At 42.8% G+C, this 14420-nt stretch overlaps 1 protein-coding gene and 1 pseudogene across 1 annotated transcript; one reads left to right on the top strand and one right to left on the bottom strand.

The window, feature by feature from the left end:
* Positions 1-5853: 5853 nt before the first annotated feature.
* Positions 5854-11462, bottom strand: LOC137234771 (pyridoxine/pyridoxamine 5'-phosphate oxidase-like; annotated as a pseudogene).
* A 1843-nt stretch (positions 11463-13305) lies between these two features.
* LOC137234291 (protein transport protein Sec24C-like) lies at positions 13306-14045 on the top strand. The gene is made up of 3 exons (XM_067757896.1): positions 13306-13595; positions 13661-13887; positions 13948-14045. The coding sequence occupies exons 1-3, from the start codon at positions 13308-13310 to the stop codon at positions 14021-14023; spliced, it is 591 nt and encodes a 196-aa protein (XP_067613997.1). The 5' UTR covers positions 13306-13307; the 3' UTR covers positions 14024-14045.
* Positions 14046-14420: the final 375 nt, after the last annotated feature.

Here is a 14420-nt window from a genome sequence, read left to right as displayed (position 1 = left end):
AAAGACTAAAACTAAAACCTGCCGCCAAAAAGGATGCATGCCCAAGTTTCAGGCATCACCAATGCAGTATCTGCTCGAGTGAAAGAGGCATCCAACATCGAACTACGTTCACCAGTGGATCCCTCCTTCAGCTTGACTGCTCCTGTTCTTAGTTTAGCCAAACTTACTGGGAATCTGCCATCCTGCCATATCAACACAATGACTATGCAGGCATTCCCAGACTTGGTTCTGGCTGACAAGCGGTTCTACGTCAATGAAGATGTAGACCTTATACTTGGTGGAGACATATATCCCCAAATTATACTAAGCGGTCTGAAAAAGAACGTACTTAATACACTTTTGGCCCAAGAGACAGTGTTCGGTTGGATACTAACCGATCGAATCGAGTCCAGCGAAGAGCATCGTCTCATTTTACAACGAGGTTGCGTTGGACAACCAACTAAAAGCTTTTTGGGAGTTGGAGAATCTCCCGAAAATTAAAAGCCCTAGCGACGATGAAAAATATTGTGAAAAATTCTAAAGAGAAACGAGGATGAAAGATGTCGTGTCACTCCCATTTAGACAGGAATATCCGGGAGAACGAAAATTAGCAGGGTCCCTTAAGCGTGCATGCTCGCAATTCTTTTGAAATGCAACGCGGTTAAAGAAGAATCCGGAGTTAGGGAATGAATACATAAGGGTACTTTCAGAATATCAGACGCTCCGACATATGAACAAAATTAATGGGATAGTCGCAGCAGATGACCCCGATAACTACTTCCTGCCCCATCACGCCGTGGTAAAGGCGGAAAGCACAACTACAAAAGTCCGGGTCGTTTTCAACGCTTCAAGTCCGACTGCTAATGGTACAAGTCTGAACGACGTTTTGCTCCCCGGCCCGGTACTCCAAGCAGATCTCCCGACTCTTATCAGTTGTTGGACACTTTATCGCTACGTTTTCAATAGTGGCATAGAGAAGATGTATAGGCAGATTTGGTTGAACGACAATCATACCAAATTTCAAAGACATGAACGAACCAATAGGACTCTACGAATTAAAAACGGTAACTTTCGGAGTTAATTGTGCCCCCTATATTGCTATAAGAACGCTCTTACAGTTGGCTGACGACGTACAAAATTCCCATCCCACAGCATCAAACATACTCCCGGAATGTATGTATGTAGATGACGTCCTCGCCGGAGAACACAACCTCACATCCACCATTATGGCAAGAAATGAGATTCGATAGGTTTTACATTCGGCATGGTTCCCATTACGAAAGTGGACATCTAACTCGGAGGAGGTTCTTAAAGACACCCCTGAATCGGATCTGCTCAGCGAGGACTTCCTTGCTTTTGAAGACACCAGCACAGTGAAAGCACTAGGTATAAGGTGGAACGTACATTCTGACTTATTTTATTTCAAAGCGGGATCACTAGACAACCCTAACATGCTAACAAAAAGAGAGATACTGTCAGTTATTGCCAAACTCTTTGAACCGTGAGGGTTGCTTGCCCCAATGGTCATAGTGGCCAAAATAATTATGCAAAACATTTGGTTAGAAGGTACAGGGTGGGACGAGCCTGTCTCACCAACGACATTAGAGCGGTAGAAAAACTTCACCCAAGATTATCGGGAAATAGATAGAATTCGAATACCACGTTGGGTAAAATTCTCACCAGAAGACGAGGTTGAAATCCACGGCTTCTGTGACGCGTATGAAAAAGCATATGCAGCAGCCGTGTACATGCGCGTCAAAAAAGAGAATAATGTCTATACACATCTACTTATGACAAAAACCAGAGTCGCACTAGTGAAGACGATCGCCCTCCCACGTCTGGAACTTTGCGGTGCAGTATTGCTCGCAGAGATGGTGGACTCAATCTTTAGGAGAATCAAATTAGGACCAATCACCATCCATCTATGGACTGTTCCAGCATTGTCCTCGCATGGCTACGGAAACCGCCTTGTTCCTGTTCAACCTTTGTCGCACACCGCATCACGAAGATCATCGATATGGACGGAAGCAAGGATTGGCTACATGTGGATTCAGAATCAAGTCCAGCGGATTTAGGAAGCAGAGGTTTACCAGCGGGTGAATTAGTCAACAACTCGGTGTGGTGACAGGGACCATCTTGGTTGCAAGAGGACAATACCCAATGGCCAGTACAGGAAACGGACTATCATACATCGTATGAGGAGAAGAAATATTACCACTCAACCCATACATGGACAAAGATGATATTATCAGAAAAGGGGGCGTCTAGGGGCCTCAAAATACATGTCATCCAACGAGCGTCATCCGATCGTCTTGCCTTACAAATGCAGGCTGTCTCGCCTTACAGTCATGATGACTCATCATGATTCCCTTCATGGCGAAAACCAGCTCATGCTCCATCTTATCCGAACCCAATATTTGATTCCGAATGTCAAGACCATGATCAGAGCCATAAGCCACAATTGCAAAACCTGCATTATTCATCGAAAGCAGGCGCAGTCTCAACTTATGGGTATCCTTCCCTGCGAACGTACGACCTTTACCCGCGCGTTCACCAATACCGGGGTTAACTTTGCGGGGCCTTTTGATATCAAAAGCTACCGCGATAGGGGATGTCGACTGTCCAAAGGCTACGTATGCATTTTGGTCTGTTTCTCCACTAAGGCCATCCACTTAGAAGCCACTGGTGACCTTAGTACCCAAGGCTTTTTCGCAGCCTTCTCGCGTTTTATCGCGAGAAGAGGATGTCCGAAACACATCTACTCCGACAATGGTACAAACTTTGTCGGAGCGTCAAGATTTTTACGATCAGAATATAAAGCCTGTTTGGCAGAAAGCCGAGACAAAACAGTCTCCAAGTACAGCCATCAAGCATTAACTTGACATTTTATTCCCGCCGCCGCTCCACATATGGGCGGCCTGTGGGAAGCGGAAGTGAACAGCTTCAAAAGCCATTTCAAAAAGGTCGCGTCTCCCCATAAGTAGACTATGGAAAAGTTCCAAACACTTTTGTGCAGGATTGAGGCGGCCTCAACTCGCGCCCTCTTAGTCCAGGGTCAAATGACCCAACGGATCTTGAACCACTAAGCCCAGGACATTTCCTAACGGGCAGCCATATTCTGGCTCAGCCAGAACCTGATGTGAACGAGAGCCCTGCCTCTATGATAAATAGATGGCAGAAGCTCAAGGCCCTCCATCAAACCTTCTGCCGTCGGTGGAAACCCGATTACCTTTCCGAACTTCAAAAACGAGTGAAGTGGAAACAGTCAAAACAAAATCTTAAAGTGGATGATCTAGTTGTCATCAAAGAGGACAAATTATCCCCCAGCGAATGGAGGTTAGGTAGAGTCGTCAACGTACACCCCGGCGAAGATAACCGAGTACGTGTAGTCGACCTCATAACCGATAAAGGTCAGACGACGGAGATAGATTGTGAGAGGACCAAGAGCTCCTCCTAAGAATCCCTCCTTTCCTCCACATCCCTCGTTTCAAAAAAAAAAAAGAAATCAATCCCACGCTCCCTCTCGGGAACCCGTTTTTAAATTTTCAGAAAAATCAACCCCAGCTCTCGTTCCCCCGGAACGAGGCCAACCAACAATCCTAATGCAGATCCGCATCTGCAACTGAAAACAAAAGCATTCTCCGACACATTAAATTTTCCAAAAAAATTCAAACCCAAAATTCACTCGCTCACCCCGAGCGATGACACCAGAACCGTAACGCAGATCCGATATCTGCCACAGAACACATATGCACTCGGCCAATGGCACGAGGCCAACAGGAATTTTTTCAAGATAATCCAATTTTTTTAAAATCAAATAAAAATCCTTTTAATATGCTTGGAAGTCGGTATTCATTATTATATTTTTATAATAAACTGAAGAAAGACTTCGTTGCCTCTTGCAGAATCCCTCAGATATTTTTTGATGTTTTTATTATCTTTGGCCCAGGGCGGCCACAAACGCTTGGGATCAACCGTATTTTTCCTCTTCGAATTTTTCACTTAATGAATAGGGACAGCCATATTGCTAAATATATGTTAAAAACGCTTTACAGAACTTAGGTTTTTTTTAATAAAACTAGCAAAATGCAACGTCATTCGAATAATGTTTGCGTCGACTGCCTATACAAAGGTAAATTTCGACGAATTTTTTTTCAATTCCAACATCGTTGCAGCAAACTGTGTGAAACCTAATTATTATACAAAAATTGATATCCAAATTCTGCTACGTATTTTGCAAGTTTTTCAGTTCTCAAAAAAAAAAAAAACAAATCCAGAACGGTGAAAGCTAGTGAAGTCCATGACTCGATGACCTATGAACATTCGAAACCTAAACAAATTCAAAATTCATCGTTCAACGTCAAAACCTCGACTAGTAAATCGATGCACGTAAAAAAAAAAATTGTCATTAGTAAATAATGGACCTACCATAACAGAATGTACTCATTGAGCATGTTATCTGATCCATTTAAGAATTTGGGGAATAGGTGTATATTTGGAAATCAACGTTTTAACTGGAACATTTCCGTGAATACTTAACCGGACAGGATCTTTCCGAAATCTCTGAATAAAAAGGTGAATACTCCCTGTTTAGCAAGACCGCACAAAAGTATAACTCTCCTGTCCTTGACTTTGACAAAGTCTTTCGAGCTCAGCAAGTACAGAATATAAAGCTCTAAGCCAATAAGCCATTTTCCCTTATTTTTTTTTCAATTCAGTGCGGCTGCTGAGTAGAGTATCACCTCATGTCGGCTGCCTGTTCAAAATCGTCCTATCTTAAAATATTTAAAAAAAGGGGAGGACAAATTTTCCATTTCAAGATTTGTTACAAAAACACCCTATATTGGAATCGTATTAAAGAACGCTTTATCTCAGAATGCTTTTCATTAGCTCACATAGGGAGTTTTTTTGAAACGAACTTTTGGTTGGGTTATTTGGAACAAAATTCTAACGTACGGCGCTCTTCAACCAAATTCTGAAAGAATATAAATCCCTATCAATTCACGAAATATTTTAGTAGAAAACGAATCATTTCCATCCAAATATGTTGGCATTTACAAATTTATGATCGCTACTAATGTACTACTAAAGGTGCTTTTCTGCTACATTTTTCATGGTGCAGCCTATGCCGGTTCTCAAAATTCGTTAGTTTCCACTGGAAACATTTTTTTTAATGAAATAAAAATTATTATGAAATGTCCGCAGCTTATCAAAAATTGGCTAATATTCTCATCTCTCAAACTCTTTATTGATTACTCTCGAAAAATATGGTTTACGGTTCTAACTGGCCCAAATTGGGCATACAATTCGAAAAAATTTTTTTTACTCGTTAGATCACAATTTTGATGTACAAATTTAGTTGTTAGAGAGTTATTTTTTTTTGTCTAAAAAACGTTACCTCGAATATGTAGCGGGTGCAGTAGTAGTAGTAGGGTTTTCAAGGTGCTTCGTTCCCGAGAAAGTTCTTCGGGCTCACTAAGATTTGGCATTCCATTTCGTCCAGCATCTCCACTCTTACGGTTGCCACGGCGACCTGTACGCAAGCATTGGAAGGTTATTAATTACCATTTAAAACACAAATTTTTGCCGAATCTTTCTAAAAGGACTAAAATTTACTCACGTTCACAGATTTTCTGGTTGGTAGCCGGGATCAGCACGCCGTTGTGAATGTTGAGACCCGTCAAACGACGACGGTACGGTTTGTAGGGTAGATGGTCCACCAGGTACAGTTGAAACCCCCCCGCTGATTCTTGTCTTTATCGGCTACAAGCTCCAAAAGGGCTTGTTCAATACCTACGATAATAACAAACAAAGTATTTGGTAACTTCTTCACATTTCAGTAAAATATAAAAATTGAACTCTTACTAAATCTATCTAAGGTGGCAAAAGCTCATAAACCCATCCATTTTAAACCTTTGTGCACAAGTGTTTCATCGACTTACTTCTCAACTCCAGGACCACGACGGAATTGCATACGATCATGTAATCTATCCGTCTGTCCTTACCAAAATTCTATAGTATGCGGTCGTATTAGATAGCCACCCCAATTGGATAATGGTACTTAGCAATTTGGTCCTAATTTTGCTTTCATGCCCCTCTCTATGTCATCCACATATTCACGTGATGGTATACGTCTACTTTGTTCACTAGCGAAATCGCCGATTTGTGAGGCACGCGGGCGTTTGCTAAAAATATGCTAAGGAATCCGTTTTTGGCATCTTCTCGGCCACATCTTCAATACGTATCTGGCGACGAAGTGGTAGCCAATAGAGTGTCATTGCTACATTTGGATTGTGCAATATCTTTCGCCTTGGGACTGCAAAAATTGGTGAAGAAGCGGAAACCTTCATCCATGACACCCTTAAGTGAAACAAAACGATTTGACAGCCTGCCATCTTTATTCACTGTACCTAAGCACGCGGCATTCGGTTCCATCAGTTCCTCTGTCTGCAGTGCCTGCCCCATCCATTCTCGAAATAATGCAATATGCTCTTTGACTGTAATATTTTGCTCCAGAAAACTCCCGTCTTCTCGCGATATTTACCCATAATGCTGTAATAGAATTGTTATAGTACGCTTTTGGGAGCACACAATCACATATTGTAAAGCAGTGCATGATGAATTTGCTGTTGACGTTTTGCCCAGAACGAAAATATTGGAATTGCACCAATCGTTGGAGAGAAAGCAGATAAAGGTGATTGCAAGTTAGTTTTTTATTGTTTAGTCTTTGATTTTCAACAGATAGCACTTACTTATAGTTGTATCTTTGCTCTTCCAACCGCAGAAAGTTACTTGTATAAAAACAAAAAACAAACTAATTATTTAATTATTATTTTATAGTCAGCTGTTTTCGTCGTCTGCCTTTCACCCAATATTTCGTTTACCAGATTGACAAGCATACTTGCTTTGTGCTTTGTGACAATAAAGGTTCTACCAATATTGTTCAGTGTTCCCAGTTTACGAAAACTCCAAATTCTTTTGATGAAGAAGGCGAATGTGATTTTGTGCCCGAAAATGGAATTTCGAGTATAATTTAGGGGAGTTTGGATACGTTTGCTGTTATTATTGCATAAGTGAATGTTTTTGTTTAAACAGTCATTCGTCCCATTCAAGAAGTGTGGCCATTCACGAAATGTCACCGAAATCTCTAACGGATGCCCAAGTAAACCGCCGGTATCGCTAGGATTTACGGCAGTCCAAGGAATTTTAAGGAAGCTACGGTTAGAGCAACAAAATTTGAAATTCACCCGTAGCGCTCAAAATCGACATCTTCGGAGCATGTCCTAGCAGTGTGACTGCTTCAGATATTCTTGCGGAGATAAAGTTTTTAATGTAAGGAAAAGGACACCCTTAGGATGGTATTACTCCTGTCAGTGGGGATAATGCGAATGTAATTGCCCTGAACGGGTCGTTCTCAGCTAACACCAGACACATGTGGAGGGTAGTCTGGTTTCCTCCTCTGCCATAATTGGGTATTGAATTTAAACACCGTGTGTGGATAAGGCGGAGCAAGGCCTATGTGGATTAAACGGGTGAGTTCAAAATACGGAATGTTATCACAATACTTTCAGAGATACCCCTTTACTTGATGCCGCATCCAGCCATTGTTCCTTTCTTGGACTCTAACAAAAACTGTTTATTGTGGAGTTTCAATAAGAGAAGGGCGTTAATGACTCATGTTGTTGTTGTTGTAGCAATGCTCGCCCCACCTAATAGCTGCGGCCGATCACAAATTGTCATCAATATCCTCTAACGGGAGTCCAAGGAAACTTCCCGTTTCAACAGGGGTGGACCATAAGGAAAGGGGTGTTAGAGGCGTTGGTTCCACATTACAATTAAAGAGATGGTTGGTGTCATGTGGGGACATATTGCAAGCGGGGCATACATTTTGTATGTCGGGGTTGATTTTGGATAGGTAAGAGTTTAACCTGTTACAGTATCCAGAACGAAGTTGTGCAAGAGTGACACGCGTTTCCCTGGGGAGTATGCTTTCCTCTTCCGCGAATTTTGGATACTTTTTTTAAGTACTGGATTCACCGGGAAATTCCCGGCATAATGGTCCGACGCCTGTTTATGGAGTTCACCAAGGACCTGCTTGTGTTTTTTCGCTTCATACGGCTGGGTTCTCAGGTGCCGTATTTCCTCAAAATGCTTACGGAGATGACTCCTTAAGCCCCTAGGCGGTGCTGGTTCATCAATCAGATGTCTGTTGGGATGCCCAGGTTTCTGGGTATTCAACAGGAACCGTTTGGTCAGCATCTCATTTCTCTCCCTGATGGGGAGTATTCTCGCCTCATTATGCAAATGGTGTTCTGGGAACATAAGAAGACAGCCCGTGGCGATTCTGAGAGCAGTATTTTGGCAGGCCTGTAGCTTCTTCCAGTGGGTATTTTTTAGGCTTGGCGACCATATGGGTGACGCGTAGCACGTAATCGGCTGGCTAATTGCTTTGTATGTAGTCATGAGCGTTTCTTTATCTTTTCCCCAGGTACTGCCACCGAGGGATTTGAGGATTTTGTTACGGCTTTGAATTCTCGGCACAATTGCGGCTGCGTGCTCACCAAACTGTAGATCCTGATCAAACGTCACGCCCAAGATTTTGGGGTGTAGGACAGTCGGTAGCGTAGTGCCATCGACGTGGATGTTCAAAATGGTCGACATTTGGGACGCCCATGTTGTAAATAAGGTCGCGGAAGATTTAGTCGGTGATAATGCCAGGTTTCGCGAGGCGAAAAAACTGGAGAGATCAGGGAGGTAGCCGTTTATTTTATTGAATAGCGCATCGATCTTTGGGCCTGGGCCTGTGGCCATTATTGTGCAGTCATCGGCGGAGGAAAGGATTGTGACTCCTTCCGGTGGTGAAGATAGCTTAGATATGTAGAAATTAAACAAAAGTGGGGTTAGGACTTCACCCTGTGGCACCCCTTGTTTAATTCTCCTTGGTTTTGATGTTTCTTTTCTAAATTGCACCGATGCCTGCCGACCACCCAGATAATTTGCGGTCCACCTTTTAAGACATGGGCGAAGGGTAGACCCTTCCAGGTCTTGCAGTAACGAGCCATGGTTGACCGTATCAAAAGCTTTTGATAGGTCTAGCGCCACGAGTACTGTTCTATGGTGGGGGTATTGATTTAAACCGCAATTTATCTGGGTGCTAATGGCATTTAGCGCGGTGGTAGTGCTATGGAGTTTTCTGAAGCCATGCTGATGAGGGGCTAGCTGCAAATGTGCTTGGAAATAAGGGAGCAAAATGGATTCAAGCGTATTTTCCACTGGCGATAGGAGAGATATCGGACGATACGACTCACCTATGTTAGCTGGTTTCCCAGGCTTTAGTAGCGGGACCACCTTGGCCATTTTCCATTTCTCGGGTATGACAAAGGTGGAAAGAGACAGGTTGAAGACATGCGCTAAATATTTGAAACCCTCTTTCCCTAGGCTTTTAAGCATCGGCATGGCTATGCCGTCTGGGACCACTGCTTTGGATGGTTTAGCACGACCAATGGCGTCCTCAACCTCTTTAGAGGTGGTGGTGTTTGGTGACGCGCTGAATTTGTGTTTATGTGCGTGTCTGTTGGCTCTCCGTCTATCTTTGTTGACCGTAGGATGCATTATATATTGTCGGCAGAAAGCGCTCGCGCATTTTTTCGCATCCGACTGCACTTTGTCGCCAAAGGCGATGGAAACTTTGTCTTTGTGCTTAGTCGGATTCGATAGGGACTTTACGGTGGACCAAAGTTTACCCACACCGGTAGAGAGGTTACAACCTCTTAGGTGCTCCTCCCATTTCGCCCGCTTGTGTTCATCCACAAGCTATCTGATGCGTTGGTTTATATCCCTTATTTGGGGGTCGCCTGGATCAAGCTGTCTTATAAGGTCACGTTCTCTCGCTAAGTTTGCGGCCTCCGCCGGGAAGTGGGGCCGGATTTCGGGAATTCTTCAGGCGGGAATGAAACGTGCCGAGGCGGATTCAATGACCTTACGGAAGGCACGCTCCCTTTGGCGGGCATCAGTCGGGATAGGGAGGGCAGCAAAGCGGTTGTCTGTAAAGGATTTATATTCTTCCCACTTTCCTTTTTTGAAGTTTATGAAAGTGCGTTTTTCAGTGACGATGAAGTCGGCGGTACGGTCGAGCGAAATAAGTATGGGCAGGTGGTCGGATGCCAATGTTACCATCGGCTGCCAGTTGACGCAGTTTACGAGTTCTGCGCTCACGATTGAGGTATCTGGCGAGCTGTGACAGCTTCCTACCATACGTGTGGGGGCGTCTCTGTTTATTGTGCAGAACGTCGTTTCTTCTATTTGATCCGCCAACATCTCACCCCTACTGTCAGCCCGCAAGTTTGAATGCCATAGATCATGATGGGCATTGAAATTGCCTAAGATAATGCGATTGTTGCCAGTGAGTAAGGCCCTGATATTAGGGCAGTATCCACTGGGGCAACATGTGGAAGGAGGTATATAGATGTTGATGATTTCTAGGTTTGCATCGCCTGACCGGACCGATAGGCCTTGACGTTCTAAGACATTGTCCCTGTGGTCGATGCCAGGATCAAATATATAATATTGCAGAGAGTGGTGTATTATAAACGCGAGGCCGCCTCCATTTCCGCTCTCGCGGTCTTTCCTGTGGACATTATACCCAGAGCAAGTCTGCTTAGGCGTAGACTACGGGACGCCCTTGGGCGTGAACAGCAAGGAGCCACAAAAGATTTATAAAAGTTACGTGGACGTCGGGTTTTGGGATCAAGCCCAGAACAACCTGTCCGATGCAACCATCCCTTGCACGAGACACACTGAACAGAGTATGACCGTCCTAAAAAGAATCTTTTCCGGCAGATGCAGCAAAACCATTTCTCAGGACCGGGATCAGGAGACGGACCCGGATTGGATTCGATGCCTTCCCGGAGTAAGAGAGTATGGAGCAGTCCTGCTGCAAGGAGCTGCTGGGAGGATGACAATTTGTGGGAGGGACGAAACAAATTAAATGGGGTCACACTGAAATGACAGTCCTTGGTCGGGAAAAATACCGAGTCGCTCCGGTACATAGAACCGACTGCCTTGAGAAGCGTCAACGACTCATCGTGGGTTTTAGCATACTGAAAGACTATGTCGACTAAATAAGGAACGACTAGATGTTACTAATTCGAAATTTCCAAGCCGTTCCACTCCTCTTTCAAGTGTTTTCCCGCTGATTAGTTAAGGTATTAGTAAATTGAGTCTACACTTTGGTCGAAAATTATTCGGAAATCTCGGGGCTACTCATAATCTATAAATTCCAGATATTTGAGCTAACTATATTTTTTATGCCATCGTATGCCACCGCTGCCATGGCGATTGTTACAGCGTTCATGATGTACTGTGTCTAATACTAAACCCAAACCTGGTGTCATCGGTAAATACAAACATTCTGCGGTCAACGCGCGTTGCAATGTCGCCGCTGTGGTGTTGCTACGAATGATAGAAATTGCTAGCCCAACCATTTCTCGTATTTGATGCAGTATTAAGCTTTGTCCTTTCACTTTCAACGTAACAAATTCAATGCCTTATGGCATAGTGAATGGCTCAATGCAAGTGAATGACATGATAAAGCGCTTAGCTGAGGGATCATGGAAGTTTTTTGCGACTGGTGAAGTTGTGAAGATTGTTTGGGTGCCCTCATACACTTCTAAGACTTCCTTTAGTTTTGGAAGCTGTACCTCATCAATGCGATAGCTTTAGAGATTATACTTTTGCGTATAATAAAAAAAAAAAACAAAAAACCACCTCAATAAACCCGGCACCCTGGGTCAGTTCCATGCCAATCTCAAAAAGGCACCTAAAAAAAAAGAAAATTAATTAATTAATAAAAGGAATATATTAAACTATCACGTATCGAAATTTACTTACCATTTTTTACGTCTCCATGATCACCAGCACCGTACTCAACCACGCGTAAAACGAAAAGCATTGTAAATTTTACCAAGTAGCGCAACTAACAGCTGATCGGTGAAATTCGCACATTCACACCCACAGTTATCGACTCGGATTCAAAAAAAAAACTTTAGATTATTTAGCTTAAATTTTAAAGGGAGATAAACCTTACCAATTGATGTATATATAGAATATATAAGGCATATTTGTGGTTTTTAAAAGAAGATTTTTATTTATATTAAAGTTTTTATCATTTTTTTTTTCAACTTTAATTTAACAATTTCATGCATTTTTAAAGCATTTTCGTGCATTGAAATACAACCACGCGCATATACGTTTCGACATTATATTTCATAATCGTTCGTATTTGCTATTCTCATTGTTTCTAAATTCGTAAACAATAACTAGAATTATTAGGTGTAATTTTTGTAAAATATTAATTATTTATGTAAAATTTGTGGAATTGTGGTGGTCAAGATGATTTTATGCAAAAATACTTTGCCATATATCTTAATGTCGAAATACTTAATGTGGAAATTCGGGATATGGAGCGTGAGCCTTGCTGGTAAAAGTCTAGTTGAGGGGTCGACTGCTAATACGTGTCATAAAATATCGAGAAAGGTGTCAAAAGACGCGTATTGACCTCTACAACAATTATCCGAAGGCGGCGGAAAAGAAAAATTTTATCTATGTCCGGAGATATTTGCAGTTGAAGTTGGCGATTTTCATGTTGTTGTCGTTGTGTTCGTACCCACAAAAAAAATTATGCGTCACCGTGGCGGTAGCCACGGTTATACCACACACCCGGACTTGGCATGGCGTAGCCCAGTGTTATTTTTTATAAGCGCGGCCGAAGGCCGCCAACACAGAAAGGTGTTTTGCGCAAAAATACTGTGGATCCCACCCCCGGTTTCGGAGGTACCCGCGGGTCTTTTTTCGGTTTTTCGTTAATATCTTTTGAACAAGTTAAAATTTATATTTTCCGCCTTCGGATTATTAATACTTATGTCAAGACGCGTCGTTTGACAACTCTCTCGATATTTTTGGTAGCGTATTAGCAGTCGACCCCTTAACTAGACTATTACCATTTGGCATACCCGCAAAAAAAATTGTGAACATAAGTGTTTTGCGCGGATATAGTTTTGATCTCCAAAACAAGCAGTATACATAAACATATATTTTTAAGTAATTTTCTGTCTAATAAATTTTGTTATTTTACTAGACTGGCGGTGTTACATCTCCATACCAGCAAACAGGTGAACAGCAAAGCCATCGCAACTGGGCCCAATGCCATGACAGTCTGGTCTAATGCAGTCACAATCCGGTCCACATTTGGTGGCCATGAGCAACATGGTCCTCCAGGTATGCCGCCCGCATCTACTGGACCAGGTGGGGCAATAACACCACATCCAGTTATGCCAAGGTATATACCACAACAGCAACCGGGTTATGCAATGCCACGACAGCAGCAGCAACAACCTCCCCAGCCTGGCTATCTGCCAATGCCACAACATCCGGACTATCCACCACAACCTGGTCCACCTGGTTATCCTCCACAATCTCAACAGCAAGGTTATCCTCTACAACAACCAGGTGGTTACATGGGTCAACTGATGCCACCAACACAACCTGGACAGGCGCCAATGCCCAGTCAGCCACCCATGCCGAGTCAACCCCCAATACCCGCACGTCCTGGTTATAATGTATGCTAATACAACTAATATATTTCAAATATTGCTGATGATTATTTTTGTATTATTTTCTTTAGCAACCACCCGCACCTGCTACTGGTATATATCAACAACCACAACAGTATGATCAAGCCCAACGCCGTTTAGATCCCGATCAGATGCCAAATCCGCTAAGCGTTATCATTGAAAATAAAAATAGCGCTGGTTGTGCTCTTATTACTAATCAACATGGTTTATTACCACCATTGGTGACCACAAAATATGTGGTACAAGATCAGGGTAACTCCTCCCCGCGTTACGTTAGGTACTGATATTCGAAATTAATGTTTTGTTTGGTAATTACATTAATCTTTCTCGTTTGCAGGTCCTCTTTGTATAGCATACCTGCAACAACTGATTTATTAAAAACAACAGCTTCTCACCAATGGCACGCACGGTGAATATGAGCCACTTATATCCAACATCAATGCCTCACAATCAATTGTGGACGCTGTACGCACTACATTGGGTGCACGCAGTATGGACAAGCATATTGTTTATTCCAGTGGTAAGGCGACAATTTCACATGATGGTGCAACCATTATGAAACTATTGTATATTGTGCATCCAGCCGTAAAACTCTAGTCGAAATCGCCAAATCTCAAGATGCTGGGGTAAGTTTTTTGTTATATTAGAATGTGTAGAATAAAAATTTTTCTCTTATCAGGTCGGCGATGGCACCACTTCAGTAATACTTTAAGTAGGTGAAATCTTAAAACCAGTTAAGCCATATGTTGAGGAAGGCGTGTATGCAGGTATCATCATTAAAGCTATACGTAAAGCATTACAATTATGCAT

This window comes from Eurosta solidaginis, chromosome X (assembly GCF_040869045.1).
Source record: "Eurosta solidaginis isolate ZX-2024a chromosome X, ASM4086904v1, whole genome shotgun sequence".
In the NCBI taxonomy this organism is placed as follows: Eukaryota; Metazoa; Arthropoda; class Insecta; order Diptera; family Tephritidae; genus Eurosta; species Eurosta solidaginis.
Note: the sequence above shows the minus strand (reverse complement) of the source record. Positions and strands in the feature narration are given on the sequence as shown.